This window comes from Pygoscelis adeliae, unplaced genomic scaffold (assembly GCF_000699105.1).
Source record: "Pygoscelis adeliae isolate BGI_AS28 unplaced genomic scaffold, ASM69910v1 Scaffold164, whole genome shotgun sequence".
In the NCBI taxonomy this organism is placed as follows: Eukaryota; Metazoa; Chordata; class Aves; order Sphenisciformes; family Spheniscidae; genus Pygoscelis; species Pygoscelis adeliae.
Window position 1 is genome coordinate 648,773 of NW_008824545.1, and position 23,517 is coordinate 672,289.

The 23,517-nt window shown below is 37.9% G+C and overlaps 1 protein-coding gene across 1 annotated transcript in view; it reads right to left on the minus strand.

Moving 5' to 3' along the window:
* Positions 1-22,051, minus strand: part of LNPEP (leucyl/cystinyl aminopeptidase) — a 39,432-nt gene extending 17,381 nt beyond the window's left edge. Inside the window, 9 exon segments of the mRNA XM_009321783.1 lie at positions 1,760-1,891; positions 4,711-4,842; positions 7,335-7,448; positions 7,779-7,933; positions 8,641-8,761; positions 11,318-11,449; positions 15,821-15,959; positions 18,297-19,119; positions 21,954-22,051. Of these exon segments, the coding sequence (XP_009320058.1) occupies positions 1,760-1,891; positions 4,711-4,842; positions 7,335-7,448; positions 7,779-7,933; positions 8,641-8,761; positions 11,318-11,449; positions 15,821-15,959; positions 18,297-19,096 (1,725 nt within the window). The 5' untranslated portion in view covers positions 19,097-19,119; positions 21,954-22,051.
* Positions 22,052-23,517: the final 1,466 nt, after the last annotated feature.

The following is a 23,517-nucleotide window of genomic DNA, read 5'->3' on the forward strand; positions in this document are numbered from 1 at the left end:
TAGCACCAAATACAAAGGCTTGTTTCTCATTAAAATAGGAAATACACACTGAGTTCTGACATTAGATGTTACTAGGTTGGTTGGATGTGATTCACTTATCAATACTAATACACCTGGGTGAAGTAATCCCAGAGTTGCTAACAATTACTTTTGACTTAAAAGATGATGACTGAGGTTCCAACAGACTGGAGAAAGAGGGCTGCCAAGTTTGCAGAAAAGCTGAACTTGCCCCATGAACAAACAGTAGGGTTATAATAAAGAAAACAAAAGTTATTTTCCGAGCCAGGGAGACAGACTAAGCAAGTAAGCTAAATTTTTGAGAACAACTCTTTTCCCATGCTCTAGTAACAGTTAAACCTTGCATCTAGTAACAGTCAAGCCCTCACATTAATTAAATGTGAGGCACCTGTGTGGTCTCCCTAGCCACCCTATGTGGATACTACCACCCTATGTGGATACTACCATCTCCCTGTGGTATATTCTCTACATGTGCATGACTGAAGATGGTTGGTCAGGAGGCTCCATTTTGCAGAGTTGAGGAGAGGAAAGTCTGTTTCGCGCTGTAAAAATCACTATACAAACCAGAAGAGTTCTCTGTCATAAGAGAGTCACAGTCTGGTATCAGTAATAATCCATCACTAGCTGGCAAACTAGTGACTGTGTAAGACTAAACACACAAATTTACAACCACCTGTGACAGCTCACAGTAAGTAACAGCAGCTCCAGTTCTGCAGAAATTCAAATATCATACAGTAGATGCCAAGAACCAAAACTAAACATTAAGTTAGTATCCTGCCTAGCACTCAGCTTCTGTGAGGGAACCTCACATGTATTTCAGAGACTTTAATACATACTATGCAGTACACACATTCACAGGGAAATCTGTTTCCTTCCCTTATACAACTACCTTGACACTCCCTGGGGATACTCAGCAGCTCTTTCTTGTTGGGATCACTCTCTCTCTTGCATTCTCCCTCTTGCACACACTTTCCCCCTCTCCCCCCTCATTTGCTCTCTCCCTTGCACTCTCATGCCCCCACCCCTTCCTTGCTCTCTCTCCCTCTTTCACCCTGTCTCCCTCCTGCTGTCTCTCCCCACTCCTTCACAGGCGCCCTCTCGCCCCAGCCCTCCCCGGCTCCCAGAGGTTTGCCATCTCTCACCCTTGCTCTCTCCTGCCCATGCCCCTACTTTCTTGCGCCCTCGCTCTCTCCCCTCACACCCACTTTAATCAGACACAGCCTTATGCCTGCCTTCTCATTTGAGAGCTGATGAACTAAATTGTCCCCTACAATCTGTTCTCCTACAGTTCCAGCACCACTTGTTGAAACAGAAGCTATCACTGAAAGAAAGTTACACTAGTAGGGAGTATTCCAAGACCTCTGCAGTAGTTGGATGCAGCTATTCCTTGAAAGTAAAGTTTTGTCCTTCATTTAAGATGACTATTTTTATTCTGGTCTTAACACACTAACAATGCAACTCTAGAGAGGATATGTACATACTGACGTGTCCATACATGTGGATATGCATGGTATTGCATACCCACTTCCAGCACTTTTTTGGGATGATACTTAATGGAGTCCTAGAAGCTACAGGAATCTCCATATCTCTATGACAGAACTTTGGACTATGTTGAGCAAGAACTTCAGAGTATTTACCTGCAATGTATTATCTCATTTCTTTCATAAACAAGGAAATAAATCAAAATTTACAACACACTTAGAGAAGTGAAAAAAATGAAAAGCATATTAAAGATGGATACCTCATTCATGCTGTCCCACAAGTCATCACTCTGGGCAGATCCATAGCTGTGATTATGCAAGTATACCTCAATGCCAGCTTGGAAAACATCCTTAGTGAGATAGTGCTTCAGCATCAAAAGAAGTGAGGCGCCCTTTAAGGATTAAAAAAAGAAAAAGAATTGATAAATTGAAGTTATAAAACTTGTTAAAGCATATACATACTATAGCTCTTTCACAGTACAAGAATAACTCAGAAGCTGGCAGATTTTATCCCAAATGATATCATGAGTAATTACCTTAACACTCAGTTGCCTTGGAAAAATATTTCTTAATATTTCATGAACTCCAAATACAGTTACAAAAAAGGCTTGAAATTTTTCCCAGTTGCTTTGGAAAAAAAAAATTTTTTAATGTTTCAAAGGCTCAAAATACAGTTACAAAACAGGCTAATAGAGATTGACATTTTTTCCAATTAATATTGCCTTCTTACTGATAAGTCCCTGCTGGCTGCCATATTTTATTAGCAATACTATTCTGTATGGTACAGAACTGCACTTGTGAGGCAGTGTTTAACAGTCATGTGATTTGCAGTTATATCAAAAAACTAAAATTACAGGAAAAAGATGAGATACACTTAGTAGGCTGGAAATGACTGTAGAAGGACAAGTGCATTTTGACAGTGTTTAAATACCGCCATGTTTTGTTAAAAAAAACAGTAACTGGGTAGTTCTAGTATCAAAGTGGCCATGAATGTGTAGACAGAAAGGCGTTGCATTTTGATTTTTTAAACACAGTTGAAAGCCATTTTCTTTCCATAGAAATGCTTCTATGTCACAGTCACTAATAAATAAATTGCCTGAGGACTTGCATACTGTACAACTGAATGCAGATGAGTAGCCATAGATCATGAAAAGTTTGGTACTATTTCTGAGAAAGGATCAAGAAAAAATTAAAAGGAAGATTTTAATAAGAGCATGTATGGTTCTTACACATTCCAAACTCAAGCTTTGGAATTTAAGTAACATCTTGCCTGAAACTGAAGGCTGCCTGGTTAATCTAATTATTCATGAAACCGCAGGAATACCCCTTACTATAGTTTTTAATAATATGGTCATAATTTCCTCTCTTGCATCATCCAAAATTAACCTATAGCTCTACTACTTTGTTTTTCTTACTGTCATATCCTTCCAAACACTCTGTTGTTGCAGGTGGATTGTTGTCCCACCCTTGAGTGTTAGGTTTACTGATAGTCTGCAAAACAACCAGGCTAAAAATAATTTTGTACAATAATTCCTATTCCAGACAGTAAAATGTAGAGGCCACCTACTAATCTGTGTCAGTTGGTAGTATAGTAAAACAAAGTTGTACAATTCAATAACAGATCCGCCTTAGCTGATTAGGGACCATGTTGCAAGTGTCTTCCCACGCAAACTGCCAAGAGAAGAGCGTTAGCTAAGATATAGGACCAAGAGTAGCGGAATACAAAGACTGCATGCATGAATGAAGAGCTATGCAATGAGAGCCTCTGAAACATAGAAAGCAGCCATGAAAATTCTGTTTCTGAAGCCAAAACTTCTTTTGGTTAGCTCCTAAACTCAAAGGTGTAGGTTGCTACATTTCTATTCAGAAGGTGCATATACTTATTAGTAGCAATAAAGTAATAAAGTAATTCTCCAAATATAACGCTTTACTAACTGACTGAAACTTCAGCCCAATCACTTATGGAATATTTCCATTAAAATTATATAGAGTTTTGATCAGGCAAAGAGTGACAGAACTGTTATCTCTGAAGTTAGTTGGCTACAGAGATGATTGTGCATGATGCAGGATCATGCATCCTTCCAGGAGCTCAGCAAAAAGGGAATTACTTGAGACAGCAACTGTGAAGCATGAAACAACAGCCATGCCTTCTGATATACAGGTTAGGGAGAGAAACCAAATCCATTTCACAACCAAGGGACGCTGAAAATCACACATCTCTGTTCTTGTAGTTCAGAAAACAGAGACCAAAATAAACAGAAGCACATCACCATTGTAGGTCCATTTGGCATCTCAGACTATTCAAGGATGCCAGACAACATGTGTTGACCAGTTCAGACTTGCAAAAAGAAATCAGAGGAGACAAACCAAGACAGCTGTGGGAACTGCATTCCACTGAGCAGAGGAAGATGTAGTATTTGACTGTTTTCTAGTAAGCGCTAGCTGTCCCCATGGTTTCTTCTTAGATGAAAGTACAAACACACACAGATAGTGGGGTGGGAAAAATGATAGCTAATCCAAAAGATATAAAAGGCTTTCCTTCAATACTACTGAAATCATGGGACACAGTATCTAAAAGCTGAGACAACGTGGTAAAAATCTGGCAAATACAGGTATTTGCTCTCTCATGCATTTTCAAGTGAGGCATTGTGAAGCTTTAAAAAGAAAAACCTCACACACAACCCTCACTAGACATTAGAAATAATCAAGTTGCAGACAACCAGGATATGCAGTGAAATAATTTTACATTCCAGATGCAAAGCCTCCAGCTCAGGAAGTCTCTAAAATACTGTATTTTAAAAGCAGAGAGAGTATAAAAAGGAGCAATTGCTTCAATAAGTGCCTTGTTGTTACTCTTTTCTTAAGCACTTGTTACAGTCTACTATCAGAAAAAGAATATATGTCTAACTGGATATTTTGTTTCACCTACTGGGTCCCCTCTTATATCTTCATGAGTATCTTACTTTGTGCTGAAGCATGCACCTAGCAGAAGGATGTTAAGTAAGGACACAAATACACATACATAATCTTTTCCTAATTAAAAGCTATGTAGACGCTCAGAAATACTACTGAGAGATCCTGCATTGTTTGTGCTAGGTGTAAATTACACACAAACAATTGTCAGTACATGCCTACTTACTCATGATTCCACTCATATTTTCAATAGCTAATATATCACTTTCCAAATATTTCCAAATATTTTTAAAGTTACCTTAATATAAGAAAGTGCATCAAACATTTCTTCAATTTGTTCTGAAGACTGAACAGCAGAAGAGACTGGGTGTGAAGAATTCAAGGAATCCTTCATCATAGCCTTGAAAATTAAATTAAGGAAATCTTCATCCTAAAAGAGAAGCATTTATAAGTGTCTGAGAAGCTAGAACATACACGGTAAGCAGAACAGTGAAAGTTCCGACTAATTGGTCTAACATGCCTTTGCTCACCTTCCTGCCAATGGAGGAAGCAAAAGAATTGTCAGTGTAGCATTTGTAAAATCTACTCTCTCCCTGCCACATTTTAGCACTGGAATCCCACTCTTGAGTTTACATCATTACCCAGACTCTTAAGCTCCTGTCTCAGGTCAATGCATCATTGGCATTAGAGAAAATAAATGTACCTACTAAGAAAGTATGTGCCCAATGTCAGATGTTTTTAGTTCATTTACAGGAAACAGGGAATACAAAAGCATGACTTCTTTAGTATGCTTTAATATTAAATATTAAAGCATGAAATCTAGGGTAATAACCCACATTACACACAGTGACATTTGTGTGAAGGTAAACATCACCTTATCTAGTGATCCTAGTACCAAAGTCTCTTCCTTCTTTTCTTCTAGAATGAAGATATTTCAATTTACTACATTGTTACCAGAACAAGACAACCCCAAACACTGAAAAGAAGCTGATTGTACCGGTATTTGTCCGTTTCATTTTATCAAGACTTGAGCAAACAATTCGCTATACAGTTTCCTCTATACAGTAGAGGGTTACAAAAAGAATAAAAAGGTAAGACTTGTGTACGATACAATAAAGAGACCCTTTAAAGTTTAAAATTTCAAAGCTATTCTTGAATGCAGAAGTTTGGAGTGATTTTTTTTTTTATTTTTACCAAAACATATTTTGGCACCACCAAGTGGTGAAATGAGATGTTGGTGAAGGCACCTTGTCAGGCACCTTTCAGAATGAAGTATACAAGTATTTGATGTGTCCTTGTTAAAACATTAGACTAGTTTTGTGTCCTCCCCTCACCACATATGCACCCAACAAGCAGAATGGCTACTGTCCTGGTTTCGGCAGGGATATAGTTAATTTTCTTCCTAGTAGCTGGTACAGTGCTGTGTATCAACGAGAACAATGTTGATAACACACCAATGTTTTAGTTGTTGCTAGGTAGTGCTTACACTAGCCAAGGACTTTTCAGCTCCCCATGCTCTACCGACTGAGAAGGCTGGAGGTGCACAAGAAGCTGGGAGGGGGCACAGCCAAACTGGCCAAAGAAACATTCCATACCATGTGACGTCATGCTCAGTACATAAACTGGGGAAAGCTGGCCGGGGGAGGCCGCTGCTCGGGGACTGGCTGGGCAATTCTCTCCCCCATCCCACCGGAGGGGGGGGAGGAGTAAGCGAGCACCTGTGTGGTACTCAGTTGCTGACTGAGGTTAAACCACAACACTATACAAAAACATACTTTCAGTGGCCCTCAAACTCAGCAACCAAGCTAGGCCAAATGAAAAACTTTTTAAACACCCAGCTCTAAGAAAGAATTCTACTGAACCAAATTAGCAACCTAAGTTTCTTAATGCAGTAACAAGGGTGAATTAAGAACTCAAAACTCACACTTAGAATGCTGAGAAGAACACAATCCAGCAAGCAGGAAACTGTAAGTACGCATCAGGTTTTTAATCCCATGACTAATGCAGATCACATAAATACTCCTGGAAGCTGGTTCCAGAGCCCAGGTACCTCCTCTCCTAGGAAATACCTTTACCCAGGATGCAAAATTAGTCTCTCCATTGCCCCCTTCCTTTAGTTCCACTAGTCTTTGTTTCTCTGCCTGCATTCAGTGACAGGGATGATTTAGAGCAGTAGCTAGCTGGTACCCCTTCCTTGGAGAGGAAAGATCAGGTTTGAATCCTTCGTGTTTTCCAGAGTCTGAGAAGCTAGGTCACTTAGTACCTGAGTGAGCTTTTAAACTCCTTCAGCCATATGTGTAAACAGAAGTGCCTGAGGGAGCAGTGCTTTGTACTGTTAGTGTAACTCAACTATCAGAATCCATTGGGCGGGACCACATGACACTTTCTACCAGGTCCCCTGATTTGTGAATCCCAAACTGATTCAGACACAAGCAAGTACTACAATGATGGGAAGACAGGAGTTACTCCAGGCATATTTAGTAACCTAAAGCTCTGGTGGCTCTGGTGCTTCCTAAGTCTATTAGGAAAAGTAGAGACCGATAAACTTGGTCAACAACATGCCTGGACTTTCTGTATAAAGATTTTAAGTTATAATTTGAAATATAGACATCTGCACCTTTTAACACCTGCTATTTTGCACAGAATGCTTTAACCTACACAAAACACAAAGACTGCATCTAGACTACTACCAAAATAAAAAAAAATTGAAAAAACCACAAAAACAACATAGCCTCGCCAAAGCCCCTCCCCCAAACCACTTCCAATATAATGCAAGTGCCAAAGCAGAGGAGATATAGTACAATCTCAATGGCACCCAAAGTGAATTTCAATATAAGTTTATAAGAATCAGTACTTTAAGGTCAGCATTAAAAAACAGATCTTAGCGAAGGCACAGTAAGTATAGTTACAGAAAGTACTTACTGAATGTAATTCTGGAAAAATTTCCTCCATGGCAAAGTACTCCATGAAAGTGGCAAATCCCTCATTCAGCCAGAGGTCGTTCCACCATTCCATAGTTACTAGATCGCCAAACCACTATGAAAGACCAAGAATGTCATTCTTTTTCAGAAATAAAATCAAATGAGTACAGTAACACTCCATCCATCCTCAGCTTTATCTCGTAGCAAAATCAAGCTCAGTCAAAACCACGGTAATGCTTTTGCATGAACAACTCCCTAAGTACATCATGACAGAGTTACACTCTGCCTGTTGTACTGGAGAAAATACACCTGCAGGTATTCTGAACAGATACAATGCACAACCTAGTCACAGTGAGGGCAGGGTGAATTTAAGGACAGAATTGCATTAAAAAAAAAAAAAAAAAGGGCCCACCATATTTAAACAATGACCTCCCCAGTCTAGTACCTGATGGGCAAGCTCATGTGCTATCACTGCAGTTATTAACTTTTTATCCCTTGCTGAAGAAGTATTACTGTCAAACAAGAGTGTTGTTTCTCGGAAGGTGATCAAGCCCCAGTTTTCCATTGCACCAGACTGAAAATCAGGAATTGCTACCAGATCTGGAAAAGATTTGAAAGAAGTTTTTGAAAACTACTAGTTAAAGCAATTCTGTATTTCAAGTCTTCCTATTCTATCACATAAACCCTAAAAACCTCACTATTTAAATCCTGTGGTGTGGACATGTGACATGGACATGCTTGAGCACATCTCAAGCACAGAAGCCCCATAGATTTATAGACATGTTTCTCTAACTGTACTCTTACACAAACTACTTAAAGCACTACACAGACACTGCCTATAGATCTTGCATGCACACGAGTAATGAAGAAACAGGCCTGCCTCTACTGGAAGTAATGTCTTAGAAGACTGCATTTCATTATTTTTCCAGTCAAACTAATACATGCAGAGAAGTCAGACTGCAGATTTTGCACTGGTGAACATTGTTCACAGACTGAGAATTCTGTATCTCCCTACCAAGGCACATCATGTTAAATTTACACCAAATTATTTCTTTGATGTTATGTACAAGTATAAGCAATCTGGTGTCAAAAGGTCACAAAAATTTTCCAGCTTGAGAATTACTTAATACTCATACTCAGTCAAACATTTAATGAATTTTTTAAATAATTTGGGGAGAACCTTATTTCATAGATGTTTTACACTTCTTTTTTTTTAAGCACACCTTTTCAGAACAAAAGTTCCCCTGTATTTCTCAGAATTGATTAGGGCTTCTTCTTCTGTTTAAAAAAAGTTCAAAAGAACTTACCTAATTTTTCAAGAGGGTAGTTTATTAAAAAGTATTTTTGATAAAATTCCAGAAGTTTCACTGCCGTGTTTAGGGCATACCCAACTTGGTTTAGATGCTGCGGTATGGCATAGACAGATACCTAGTCCAAACAGAGAAAAGAAAAGATTTTGAAACTTCTAGCTACAAAAGCTTTAGAAGTAAAAGAGGAGCTAGCAGAAGTTCCTGAAACAGATAGGACACGGTTTTGGTACACACGCAAGTTACAAACACAAGTTATGAATCTGTCAATACAGAGTTAATTTTTTTACTAGAGCTTATTCACTAGTCAAAATACAGACAGACCATCCAACTGACCAATGTGTATGCAAGAACAGTTCAAAGCTGACACCTTTAAGGAAGGTGTTCAAGAACAGAAACATGTTCATCTACATGAACAGAAATTGATCCACTTCCTTTTTTACTCCCTCATGAGTTATTAAGTGAGTGTCCCTGCATATGTCAAGTTAGACTATGAGTATGATAATGCTAATATCATCTGCAAGAAATTCTCTCAAGAAATAATAATTGGCACAAAGTTCATCCATTCCGCTATCTAAGGTAGGGCCACATTAGACATGATGTAAGAAGCATTCATAAAAATTGAGAGGTTACAGTCTCCCTCTAATCATGCTGAAGTGTCTATATCAAGAAAATAATTTTGATTAGGTTACAGATTGATGTGGGTTTAGGATGCCCTTTCATATACAAACACAAAATATGTTGAGATTAATTTTCCTGTTTTATTTAAAAAAAAACAAAACAACAAACCTCCCTCTTACTATGTTACAAATCAGTAAACCAATGACATTTCAAATAGATGGACAGGCTGATCTTTTAATTTTTGAGTTTGAACCAAGCACAATCTAGTGTTCCTGGAAGTACAAAAGTATCATTAGCTGCAAATTTTAAGCTCAAAAACAAACATAAAAGCCTCCCAGGATCTTGTGGAGTTGAGAAAAATCTCATTGCATTGTGAACACAAAGCAACTTTACTTCAACTCTAAGCTATCTTATAACATTCATGACAATAAACTTATTCTGTGTGAACTGGTTAGCTCAAATTCTTTTAATCTCCCAGCCACAAATTGCTGGAAGCATTTTGAGAACATATTTTGTGGAAAATGTCATTATATGCTTCCTTCTTACAGTCTCCCTTGGCGTACTACATACTGCTGGCAACACAACAACCCACTAGCTAGATTCCAGCCTTACTTGGTATAACTATTATTATGCTTTCTCTCTTTAAGCTGGCAAGTACTCTTATACATTGCTAGATCCCTTGGGTTTGGAGCTTTCTAATGGTCTGCTGGACTTCCCTAGCTTGGCCAAATCTTGCTTGGTGGTCAGAATGAAGGAGAAGCACAGTTAAGAATCACTGTCCTTAGTTAGAATACATCACTCAGTCTTTTTCTGCTATCCTATGTGCCTCTGCCATAAAATACTTCTGAAGTACTGACAATCCATGCAAGTTAGTCTCACTATTACGAACAAAGCAAAGTACACCATGCAGATAGCTGATTCAGGCTCTCTGCAAACATGAAACATTTAGTATACTGATCAATTTTCTGCCTGCTAAAGAACTGGCTATATGGTTTTACCAGAATACAGTTCAAATACAGACCAAATAGTAGCCACAAGGGGAAAAAAAAAAGAAGTCTAATTTTTCAGGTTAGACCAAACAGTCTGTCCTATTCAGCTATAGTTAGAAATATTTGTCCAAGTCAGGATCAAAGCCTATTGACCAGTATCTTTACTTCTGTATATTGGATTAAAGAGAGGGCTGCTTCTCCTTCTGCAGTGCTACTAGCACTATTACCTCTGGCTCCTTCTAGGTAGGTACTGGCACTTCCAAGATTTCACCACAAAGGGGCAGTTGCTACTAAAGTCATGAAAAGCATTGCTGACATGAAACTCCTGCACTTCCTAAAATAAGATTAAGGAACAACTTCAAATATTACCATGTTTTTTCTTCAGTTACTTTAATTGCACACATTGTAGGAACTGCTCACTGACCCTGCAAGCCATATCCTTGCAAAGGACAAAGATCAAACAGGACCAACTGTTTGATTTTTGGAACCTTTGGAAAAATAAAAACCCCACAATGAAATCATTGTATTCAAGTGACTAAATGCAGACTTAAAGTTAGTCTAAATTTGCTTTACTGCAGGGCATGGGTTTTTTTAGGTAGCTTATCTTTGCATGTATAGAATATGTATAGAACATATTTGCAGCACTGTTTGAAATAGTATGTAGGCTTCCCTGGGAACAATAATGTTTCTGTACATCATCTGAACAGCTCCTGGTTTGCATGACATTACTCCCTCACAGATGAAGCATTAAAACTAAAAGTTTAAACCTTCCAGCTCTGAAAGCTCTTACGAATTTTACATTTTGTAAATTGCCACTGTAAACAAGACCTGATGCTGAGTCTCTTGCTGTAAAAGTCTTCTCAATCTGGTATAAGCCCTGAAGTCAGTCCAACCTATAGCATATGGCTTTTGTCCACTACCTATGATGAATATAATAAAACCAAGAAAATAAATAAATTGAAAAGAGACAGAGTTTGCTTGTTGGTTTGGGGATTTTTTTGTTTTGTTTTGGTTGGCTTGTTGGCTTAGGAGGGGTGCAGGAGAACTTAAAAGTGGAACAAACATACCAGACTCCCATTAGTTTCCCTACTGATGTTTTTCAAGTCTGCAACAACAAAGGCTACTAGGTAGGTGCTCATCTTCAAACTCACAAAAAACTCATCTTGAACAATTCCATTTGTCACAGGAGTAGTGGCCTTCTGCAGGTGAAAGGAAAACATTGTTATTAATGCAGACAAAAGAACGCTAAGACATGCAAGGAATCAATGTTAAATCAAAGAATTACTTCACGCTAGGAACAATTTATAAGCAAAATTGCAGAACATTTTTATATTTTGGTTATGTTTCAGGTGGGATAGATGATACAACCTACTCATGGTGTAACAAAACTTAAGGAGACATGGAACATTTAAGCCTATATACCAAAAAATTATTTATCAAGCTTTTATTATGCAGTATTACCAGACAACTGCATTGTTGGAGAAACCATTAGTCTAATTTAGTTCACACTTAAACCCCCAGTATAATCCAAAGTCAACACAAAGATCAACATTAATTCAAGAGAGCTTTAGATTAGATCAGAGACACAGTTCAGCATAGCCTACTAAAAATACTGGTACTGCATGAGTTAAACATTTGCCTCTTCCCAGAAGTCTCTTCAAAACTAGGTAACCAAACATACTCATTATTTTAAAACAACAGAACAAAAAATCCCTCACACACACCCTTACAAATCAAAAGAGACTGCATTTAGAAAAGTGAAGAAAACCTAAGGTTTCGGTTAGTTCAAAGCAAAAACATGCCCAGCTTAGACACACACTGCCAAAAGTAACTGTCTGCTCAGTCTTCTGAAGTAAGATACCATCGTGTACCTTAAATTACTTTTAGTGCAGAAGTTTTTCTTTAATATTAGTCCTGGAAAGGCATGCTATATGCCTAAAAGTACTTTTCAGTATAGTCCTTCAGAAACATAAATTACATAAAGAATAAAGTCAAATGTTTAAAACCACTGTAGTGCACAATAGTAAAGGTCTGGAGACAGGGATGGCAGTTCATGTGCCATCTAAAACTTCATAAATAAGTTTGTTTCCAGAAACCACAAACATTTAAAAACCAACAACAATAACCTTAGTTTTAGACAAGATCATTTCAAACCAAACAATGATTTAACATTTAACTGCCACTGAAAATTTAAATGTCAGCCTTAAAGAGGAAGATATTTTTAAGCCTGAAGATATAATCAATGTAATCATCTAGTCTGACCACTGTATATGAACAGAATGCCATCGTTGAATTCCTTCAGCCAATTCATAAATTTCTGCCTTTACTACAGCTTCATCTTCATAAAGAGGTGACACCCTATTTAAAAAAATCTATTGTGGCTGCAGATAAACTGGTTCAAAAATCAGTTATCCTTATTTAAAAAAAAAAACAGTATCACAGGTAGCTGAGCAGAAGACGTAGTACGCAAGGCAGAAGAGGAAGAAGGAGATCTGAAGGTAATTCAAGTGGTATGACAAACAGTAGAGGGAATCAAAACACCAAAAAGAGATGCAAGAGAGGCATCACGTAATTTAAAAGGGAATTCATGATGCAGGAGTGGCACAAGTCATTGGAAGAACAGTTCTATGTAGAGAAAGATGGGTAGGAAAAAGACGTTTTTTCTATGCAGTACAGGAACAGCCAAACAGTATATATCTACTGTGACCAATAGGGAAAATTCGTAACACCAGTGTTTAAGATAATACAAATATGCAATACTAATCCATTTTTCACTGCAAGCAGAATGGGTAGAAGGTCACATCTCCCAAATGTTCATTTTTCAACTGGCTTCCTATCTCCTTGAAAAATGAGCAATGCAATGAATGCTACTCTGCAGCAAGAAAGGCTAGAAACTTAAATGTAAATGGGTCCTAAAGTAAGGAGGAAAAAAGAGATGCATTAATGAGTAAAAGCAGCTCATCAGTATGTTTTCTCCATGTGGATGGTTCCTCATCATGCACACACGACAAGTACACAACATTAATATCCACAGACAGAACCAAAAGAGCTCCTGGGTGCTTTCTAACAGCACGTGGAGTTGAGCAGGGACTGATGGGATGGGGAGCAGCTCCTTCCTAAGCACAGAACCCCACAGACACATGCTTTGCAGGACTGCCAATGCAAGGCAGAAGTTATGGGAGGATGCAAGACTAAGGCAAGTAACAATCTGTCTTTTCCAGATTTAATTCACATGTCCTGAGGTGTGAGAGTCAGCTATTTCCAGACTAATTAGAGGAAGATTCTATGGCAACAAATAATAACTCACTAAACAAGAAATACAGAGTTGCCCTTTCAGGCATGTTGGTTGGACCAGTTAACTCAAGTCACAATTCCTGGCAACACAGAGCTTGAGCTCCAAGTAGCTTCTCTGCAGATTCTCTCAGGAAGGCTGAAAAGCCTTGCTCATATCTACTGACACTGTTCACTGCACGAAGTGACCCACTTGCATAATTTGCAGGAAGTCACAATCGGAAATCTCACAGTCTTGCCCAATGCCACAAACACATGCAGCAGTTTCCCAGATTACTTCTTCCTGTCCGTGCAAAGTTGCATAAACACCTTGTAAAAAAGACATGAAATCTGAGTGAAATCATAGGAGAAAGTAAGGAAGGTGATGGAGGGGCTAGATTAAATGACTCCACAAAGCATTTATTGAAGAAGGCAGCTTGGTGGTGTTGCACAACCACATGGGTGGGAAAAAACAAAGGAAGTAGATATGCCTGCTGCTACTGTGAGGGCCTTTGCTTATTCTTCTGGAAATGTCTATTACCACAGTGGGCAGTAGCAGACATACTAAAGGAAAGGAGGCAGGTAATTGCTACCAGAACAGTAGCACCTAGCAACCCCAGGAAACACCCTCCTTGCTCTTGAATTGTCCTCAACCATTTTCCTTCAATAGCCAACCACAAATAACTGTGAAGAAGAGTTGATGGTTATTTTGCCTCCACTCCATCTGCCAATCATTACCAGTCAAGCTGGCAAACAAGGCGCTAGATGCCAGAGGTATACCAGATAATTCTGCCTCAACTAATTGGGATGAAAATTGTCACAGAATATCCTTTCTCATCTTCTTTATAATGAAGTCATCAGAGATAAGCAAGAGAACATACAGAATATACCAGGATTAGGGTAGCAGTAAACATTCTATGGTAGTGTGGTGCAGTAGAAATGCTGAAAACAAAAATACTCTTGGTCTTTCAGAGAACCCATCAGTGTCTTTCAGAGTACCCATCATCTGTGGAAGGTATGCTGAAGAATAGGATAGACTTTTAGCAACTATGGGCAATTAGCTCAGCAATGTCTGCTGCACACATGCAGCAATGGTAAACTACAGTTTACTTTTTGTACATGAAGAACTATGGAAGCTGTTGAAAGTTGCCTTAGCTACTTGTCCAACTTGTAGTAGAGGAAAGTGAGCACTCTTTCTTGTTTACATAAAACAGGAGAGTTGTCCAGCAGAGCCTGTTTCTTCATTCAGTGAAGAAGAGAGCAGCAAATAAAATGCTTGTAGGCCTGGATGTAAACTAAAGTGCTGCAATCCTGCTAAAGTAATGGTTGAGAATCACCACAAATCCAGGAACATAAACATTCGTGCACTGTGAAAAAGGTATTATTTCATGAGGTTGCAGTTATTTGCTTGGTTTTCAAAAACAGGGTAGCTACATCAGCACCTGAGCTTGTGACAACCTTCTGGAACCCAAACTGCACGGTGTACATATGTGTTCCACCAACACCAAGAGTGTAATTTTTTTCATTATTGGTTAGATAAATGTCAATATTAATGAGCTTCTGTCGGGTGATAAATAGTGGTAATGTTTTGAGGAGACAGGTCCTAGTTCAGACACAGACTAGATAATAAGTTAGTCTTGCTGGTCTGTCGAAATGAATTGGGCTTCTATAAAGGTTTCTCCAAAGGCTTAATGGCATAAAGCATCACCATAAAATTCAGATATGGTCTTACAATATTTTGTCTGAAAACATCTAGCTGAAGGAATTTCAGATCCCTCATTCATATTCTGGGGTTGACTCTGTATTGACACCCTACTTCTCCTCGTTCAGGCTCAAAAGCACAACCTTCAAGATCAGGCATATCTTTCACAGAGACTGTTGCTAGTTATACAAACTGTTGACAAATATATTCCAGTATTCTCCACATGTGCAGTATCAGCAAACATAGAAAACTCAAAAGAGCATCCTAAGGGCTGTTGAGACTGATGTAGCCAACAACAGAACTCCTGCAAAATAATGATTCATTTAAATTCAACAGGAATCCCTCCAATAGCCATTCAACTGTCCCCACAATAACATCCTACACTGTGCAGTGCACTGAACAGTTGTTTTCTCTACAAAGTTACTTAGTTCAAGTCTTTGAGGAAAAGACAGTTTTTTTATTATAAAGTCATACAGTTTATAGTTTATCTGCTCAAGTCAATCCCCTGTATGTTAATGCAACAAAAACACAATGCAAAGCACTTAAACAGATTACCTAGGCAGCAGCTCTACTAAAATTTGTCTACAAAAGTAGGTACCTTTGGCATATTTGACAGAGTGGAAAGTTTCTCATCTCTTTTTATCTTGATTAAAAAAGTAGCTTTAAATGCTGGTTCATCAAAGCATGGAAAAGCAGACCTTGCTGCCACAGGTTCAAACTGAGTTGCTGCAAACCACCTAATGGGAAGAGTAAGAAGAGCAAATTAAGAATTATGAAAAGGATAAATGTCAGTTTATTTATGATAGAACAGTCATTTTCCTCCCAAACCTTGTAACAGCTTGTTATAGGAGAAGATTTCTGAATGGTACATGACAGGGTTGGTCCAGTCAGAATAAATGTTTCATTAACAAAAGGGTTTTTTAAAGCCCAAAAAATTATTTATTTGAGGACTAATCTGCTTGGCTGCTTTTTGCTTTCTTAACAAAGAATACACCTGGAATAACACAATTACAGAACAATCACCAAAATATAAGCCAGCCAGTTTCCAGTAAGAGGGAACAAAAAGGAGATTGAAAAATTAAATTAGTGAGCATGCCCACTAAATGAAAGTTTTGAAACCTCAGCAGCAGATGGGACAAGGAAGGTTTTTCATCTAATTGTCACGCTCTCACATCTAACTGTATGCCTGTTCCCTTTGCTGGCTAGTCATCCAACAGCTAGTCATATCACAAGAGAACTTCTCAGAAGTCTACGTTCCTTCTCCAGTATTGTGATACTAACTAGCTGCAGAAATTACAGCTTTTCCTAGGGAGCATCTCTGATTTGTATTCTGATCCTGCAAGACAACCCTGGGAGCTCAACAAGAAGTTTGCAAATTTAAGTCTTGTATTTACTGGAGCTAAACAGTGGGAGAATAGCAGTTCACATTTGCTTTTTTCTTTTGTTTTGTTTTTGGGTTGTTGTTTTTTAAAGCTACTGCCAAGCTACCCACAAGCTTTTGGGGTTTTTCTTTTCTTCTGCACCACGACTCCAACATTTTTGGACCTATAACTGTTCTGAGGAGGCACACTGCTGACAATTCATAAGATTAATCTCTATGCCTGCTTAACTTCTTACTCTTCTCTTCCTGCTCACCGACAATCTTGAAGTTCGTGCAGTTTCTTTTTCTTTTTTTTCTTCACCCCAAGATTTTAGAGAACGAAAACAAACAATAAAGAACCATTCTGCATAAAAATATAAATAAGGCTCAAATATTTTTTTTTTAATTTGCACCTGGCAACAGTGAGTTATTTTGCCATTTGATAATTTTAATATTTTTGTGGCAATATAAAAAATCTTCAAAAGAAAATAAAACTAAACTAGAAGAAAAGACATTTTCTTGCAAAAGCAGCTTGATAGCTTGAGTTTTTTACAGAAAATGCAATAACAACAGAGGTTGTCAAAGTAGCCTGCATTTGTAAAACCACTGACATTAAGCATACAGAGACAAAGCCCCTGGAAATAGAAGAGGCAGGCAAGGCAATGGAAATAATGATATCAGCAGTTATCTGAAAAGGATTTACTGAAAAGCATACAAGTTAAAGCATGTGCTACATCCTGTTCCTGAACAAAAGCAGGTAGCACTGGACTGAAGGGGGACAAAAAAATCCAGTACTGACAGATCATCTTTTTCCTCTGTGAACACTTATACTTTGTCTTTCTACTACAGTAAAAACAAGGAGAAAACAAAGCTTCAGCTACATCAGAATAGGAAAAAACATGGAAATTCAAAAAAAGGTTCATCATTCAAGTGATTTTTGCCTTCTACACTTACTGTATTCTTACTCCCACTTACTTCATGGTAATGCATGTCCTTAATGTTTGTGATAAGCTACTTAGTTCTATTTCATTTCGTCTTGTGGTTATGTTGTTCTGATATAATCTACACCCCTTGTGATTTTTTATTATCCAATGCATTCTGCAACCAAGAGACAACTTGTGGCATTTTTGTTATAATGACGGAATTCTGAAGCCTATCAGCAGTCTCCCAAGTGGTAGAGTCTCTCTAACGATCATGCATACACTATAACGTTTTAGTATATGCTCAGGAACAGCCTCTTCATAAGAGGCTTATCAACAGCACTTTACCTGGGGGATCTGAACAGTCATCTACGTTTGCACCTCAGTAAAACACACCCACCTTCATTGGAGATGCAGGCAAACTGAAAAAGAGCAGCAATCCTTTAACCCAAATTTATTTCTTAAAATTCTTAAAATTCCCACATCTCTCGAGAGATGTGGGAAGAATTTCCAAAGAGAGAAACTGAAAATTAAACAAACAAAAAGCCACACTATAGCTACCTGCAACCACTATACTGCACTACATTTTAACAGATGGAGAGGCTGCCCTGACTTCATGAACTCATCCATGAAAGACATTTTTCAGGTAGATTAATCAGGAAATTAAAGATCAATTTTGCCTAACAGGAATCAGTTGTACGAAACATCCAACAGAAAAAGCAACCGTTGTTATTTCTATTATCAAAGCACAATCTACAAGTGACAAGAGAGACAAGCTGCATTTGTGGGCATACCTTTGCTTAGAATTCTCATCCTTGTAAGAAATTTTGTAAAAGCCATAATAGGTATCTGATAAATTAGATGAATATTCTATGCTGACAGTATAATTCTGTCCTACAAGGAGAGCCTCAGGAGCAATGACTGCAAGCTGGTCATGCAATGGATATTCCAGGAATTCAACCGGCTTTTCTTGATAAGTTGCCTTGGTGATATTAAGTCCTGAGCTGTGAAGTACGATCTTCCAAGTTACCTGGACGATGTTAACCACTATCTTTACAGAGCCTGCAAATTTCAGAGTGGTTAGGTTTGGCTGCAAGACAAGATCATAATGCAGTGGTACAACATCAGGAGGAAGTCTAATTTTTGCCCATGGAAATAGTTTTCCATTGGTTGCCAAAGGGTATATTAGTTCCATTGTATGGTTTTTTTTATGGCAGCCTTCTTTGGTAAAGGTACATTTGGGAAGAAGGTAAATCGCCATTATTAATGAAACTGCAATCACAAGAACAACTGTGCAAACCACCATGGTCCTCGTAGAGGGCACTGAACATGATCCATTTGGATTTTGTCTATAGACCGACATGTTATTCCGGAGACCTGAGCTTCTGTTCATGAAGGACATCCCCAGCAATTTTGCTGATGACTCATAATCCTCTTCATCATCCTCGATCTCATGCTCTCCAAGGCCACGTACCAAGAGCCGGGAGCTCCTTGGTTCATATTCCACTTCATCAGGCTCGAGGGGATGTAAACAAGGCTCTTTTGCCAAGTCAACCACATCAGGCTCTTCTTCAAACATACTGTTTTCAATCATATTCCTGGGTAACTGAATTTGATCTGAAAAAGAAAAGACCATATATTACATGATAAACAAAAGACCGATTATAATACCCCAAAGATAGTTTACTGAATTACAGAATGGGAAACACTATTAGAGCACATACGATCAAGAGGTCTTCAATTTTCTCTCTCAGGTTTGTTTCCAGAAAACATTTCTGTGCTTTTCTGCCTACTGTAATTTTTCATTCAGTATCTTCAAAATGATGCTTCCGTTGCGCATACTTAATCACATGTCTTGCACCATAACGAGGGACCACATATATCACTGCATAGCACTCCCAGTTCATTGATGCCAGTGTCTTGGCTACATTTCCTCTACCCCAGTAAACTATATTTGTATTCAACCAAATTAGTTAAGATGGAATATTCTTTATGTTGCAGGGTAAAGCACAGGCAGCCAATACAGTTCTAGAGTTTCTGAATATACTAGTTACTGAGTTCTTTAATAGTGGAGAAAATCTGCCAATGTGCTGGCAGCTACATAAATAAAATATCCATTTGAGATTTTTAAACACGATAAACACAAAGATAAAAAATATTTCTCACATAAAAATGGCAGTATAAAAATTACAGTTCCAGTTGACATCTTCATTGAAGATCTAGCTCATAAAACACTTGAAACAATCCATACAGCTAAGAAGTTAAATCAGTGCCAATCAGAGCGTTTGTCTCCATAAAATTTGTCATTAATAGATAACAGATCACTGAACATAAAAGAAGAATTGAAATTCATACCAAATTTTAAAAGCATATTCTCATATTCTACATGCAGTTATATCTTAATCAAACTTCTGGTCATGTCTATAACTGTATGTAAAAGGTTATCTTTCAGCTAACCTGAAAGTGGAAAGTGGAAAAAACTAAAAACACTGTTGCAAAGAAGTATATACAGGGAATGGGACATGGACACCCAAAAGTAGCTAACTTAGGAGCAAGAAACTTTTTTTCATACTGTGTTTAATCCAAAGCACAATAAACAACATAGAAAGGATGTTGATTGGCTTTTGTTAGGACATCACAGATTTGTCTGTGATGAGAACAAAAACAACTCAAATGGAAAAGCCATCTATATGGAGATATCTCTCCCAAAAAGCCCAAGAAATCCCATTACCAACTTTTTAGGGCCTTGAAATTACAGTTGATTTGAATTAGTCCCCTGTCACAGCTTCTATCTAAGAGACTAGACAAAACTTTTGTCCAACCGCAAGGCTTCAGAAATGAAACTAATCTCTTTCAGACATGAAAGTCTACTGCTAGCTGAACAATAATCACATCACCCCTCTATCCTCCACATTCTATGTTTTCAGAATGAGAAAGGTAAATTTTTCTTTGGACCTAAACATACTGAAAAGTAGGTGGACTTTTATTAATTTCTGACAAGAATGTACATTTTGCTAATCTATATACAGCCTAGAATATCACTGTTCCTATAATACATTACTGATTTTATCTATATTGCTAAGCTCCCATCCCACAATTGAGGATAATATTATACTGAAATAAACTACATGAATAATTTCAGGAATAGAACTATATATAGCTGCTTGATAGGACTTAAAACGTTGAAACAGACTAATGGAAGATATTGGGAGGGTGAAAATTTATGGTTTGGTAGTAGCCTTTTTTTTCCTTTTTTTTTTTGAAGTCAGGTTTCCATATAGCTGAAATTCTCAAAGGTGAAAATAAAACCTCTTACAGAAAAGAGTATCTTTTCAAACCAGATACACCAAACTCTTCAACATTTACTCTAAAATGTATCAAGACTTCCTGTTTCAAGGCCACAAACTTAGAAAACTATAGTGTCAGTAGCCATAACACTGAAAAGGATAGAGCAAGAATTCTTATTCTAGCCCACATTCTACCATGGTTTTCTCTTTGTGGGATATCTCTGCATTAAACCTTTAACAAAATTTGCCTGCCACTTATTTCAGAGTTAGACTGACAGACTATTCAGATACCTTCAAAACAAATAATAGCTTCAATAATAGCTTCATGAATCAGCCCTTTGCATCTCAAACAAAAAATTACTGCGTTATTTTAAAAAAGATCAACCTTGAACATTTCTCTGTAAAGGCCATAAAATAAGAACAAAGAAAATAAAAAATCCTACCCCACAAAAGTCAGTAAGAGGAAGATGCACTGGTCAATCTGAACAAGCAATATGGAGATGGATGAAAGCAGGGAGTTGGCTGGAACTTGGATCTACCTGCTAACCCTTTGCCCCATTGTAAGCATGCTGCTCTGACTAGGAATAATATCATACAGTCACAGGATACCTCAGGTTGGAAGTGACTTCAGGAGGTCATCTACTCCAACCTCCAGGCAAAAGCAGCTTCTAAAAGTTTCTGTCCTTATGGCATTTCCCAGTACAGTGCTCATGTTCCAGCCTTCAGGCTGTGGTTGCAGTTCAGTGGTCCAGCACTATGATCTCTACATCGGAGCATGTGCACTCATATATCAGATTGGAGTCCTCACAGAGTAAAGAAAGAGGACAGAAAGCTAAGTTATAAGTGAAAACACATAGATAAACTAGTGAAGAAAAAAAAGTGGAAAGACAAAGTATTGTGCAACGGAAGCTCTTTTACAATTCCTCTACCCAAGAATAGTTTATCAAGAATTCACTAAACTACTTCTAGCAGAGATTCTTATTGATTATTCCCTCAGCTGGTTGCTTTTCAAATCTGCTAGCTAGCTTCAATCAAATTTGAAAACAGACTCAAGACCAAATTTCTTCAAGTCCCAACTCAACCCCACCCCAAAACAACCAGCTGCTGGTGGAAGATACCCAAATCAGTATCTGCTATGTAGAAAAGGCAGGTATTAAGACTCACATCTTAACCACTCCAAAAGGTAGCAGCCAATCAGTACACAGCTCCAACCCCAGCCATAGCATGTGCTGCTGCATAGCCAGGAAAAGAGGTAGAAGACAGGGGAGGCACTGCAGAGGGAAGGAGGAGAAAGATAAAGAGCGTAAATCTGGTAGAAAGTAGGCTTCATCAGCTCTGCTGCTCATAGAACAGTTTGCTTTTTGAAGAGCTTATTCTCTAATAAGTTTCTTCTAAAGCCAACTATCTTAATATTTTCAGAGTTGCATGCAGGCACTAATAACTTCTTTAGTCAAAAAGAATTATACAAAAAATCTCAAAATGAAACTAAGATAGAAAAGCTAAAACAAAAGTTAGTTTCAAGGCAATTCACAATTTTTATACCTAAGAGACATTAATTTATAGGAAAAAAACAGTTAAAAACAATTTCTATGGAAGTATTTGCAAAAATTGGAAGCAAAGTCTTAGTTGTTTTGTAGTGCTGAAAATCTGTAAGATTAGAACTTTACTGAAGATCAAGGGCATCACTAGACTACTATTCTCCACTGGAAAGCACACAAAGTATCAAAAGGTTACTGGAGTTATTTATGCTGACATATGCATTCACAGAAGCATAGAAGTCAGGCTACTTTTTGAGAGGAACCATGGCAAACATGTTTAAAGCTTTTACACTCAGACAAACTCTGGACTGGTTGCTTCCTGATGGTTCACTGGAATTTATAACATGATAGCGTGAACTCTTAAGACCTTTCAGTTTTAACCCATGAGTTGCTACAATATTAGCTAAAAAGGAAGGACAAAAAAAGGCATTCTTAAACTGAAACAAGCCATAAGGAATAAGCAGCAGCCTGAGGAACATGATTGTAACCGTCACATTTCACTGTCACCATGTATGGCCAAAAGGCAAACATTCCCATTGTAAAAGATACTAAAAGCACATTAATTCAGATAGTCAAGCACATTAATTCAGATTCCAAATGTGAGGCAGGAAAAAATAGTATAACTGCAAGACTAGGGAACTTTAACCTGTAAAGAAGCTGCATGGTTCCAGTGAACTACCCCTGTCATGCCAGAGGCTGCAGGTGCACTAGAGGCATTTGCGGTCACACTAGTGCATTATTAAGGAAGTACTGATCTGAGCTGCTAAAAGGCACTACAAGAATTATCTGTCATCAGGCATGGCAATTTAAATCTAAATCTTTACTAAACATAAGCTTAGTGTGAGAGTGAACAAGGAGGTAAAAAGTCATGGGGCTGAGTCTTGTTGCTCCCTAATTAGCACTAATGAAATAACACGAAAAGCTTAAAGCTTAAGCTTTTAAAAGCTTAAACACACCCAAGTAAAAGTGATTTTACAAAACTCCTCCAGAAATTTGTAATCTGAAAATTAGAGATTTTCAGCATCTTCCTCAATACATGATGTATTTTCACATCTAGCAAAGAATAATGTGAATACTCACAGTTTAGAAACAATCCTGAGAAGAGATGTGAGGTTAAAAACTAAATGTGATAGACTAATCCAGAAAGCCAATACTCCAAAGACTGCAAAGCTGAAGGAAGGCAGACATTT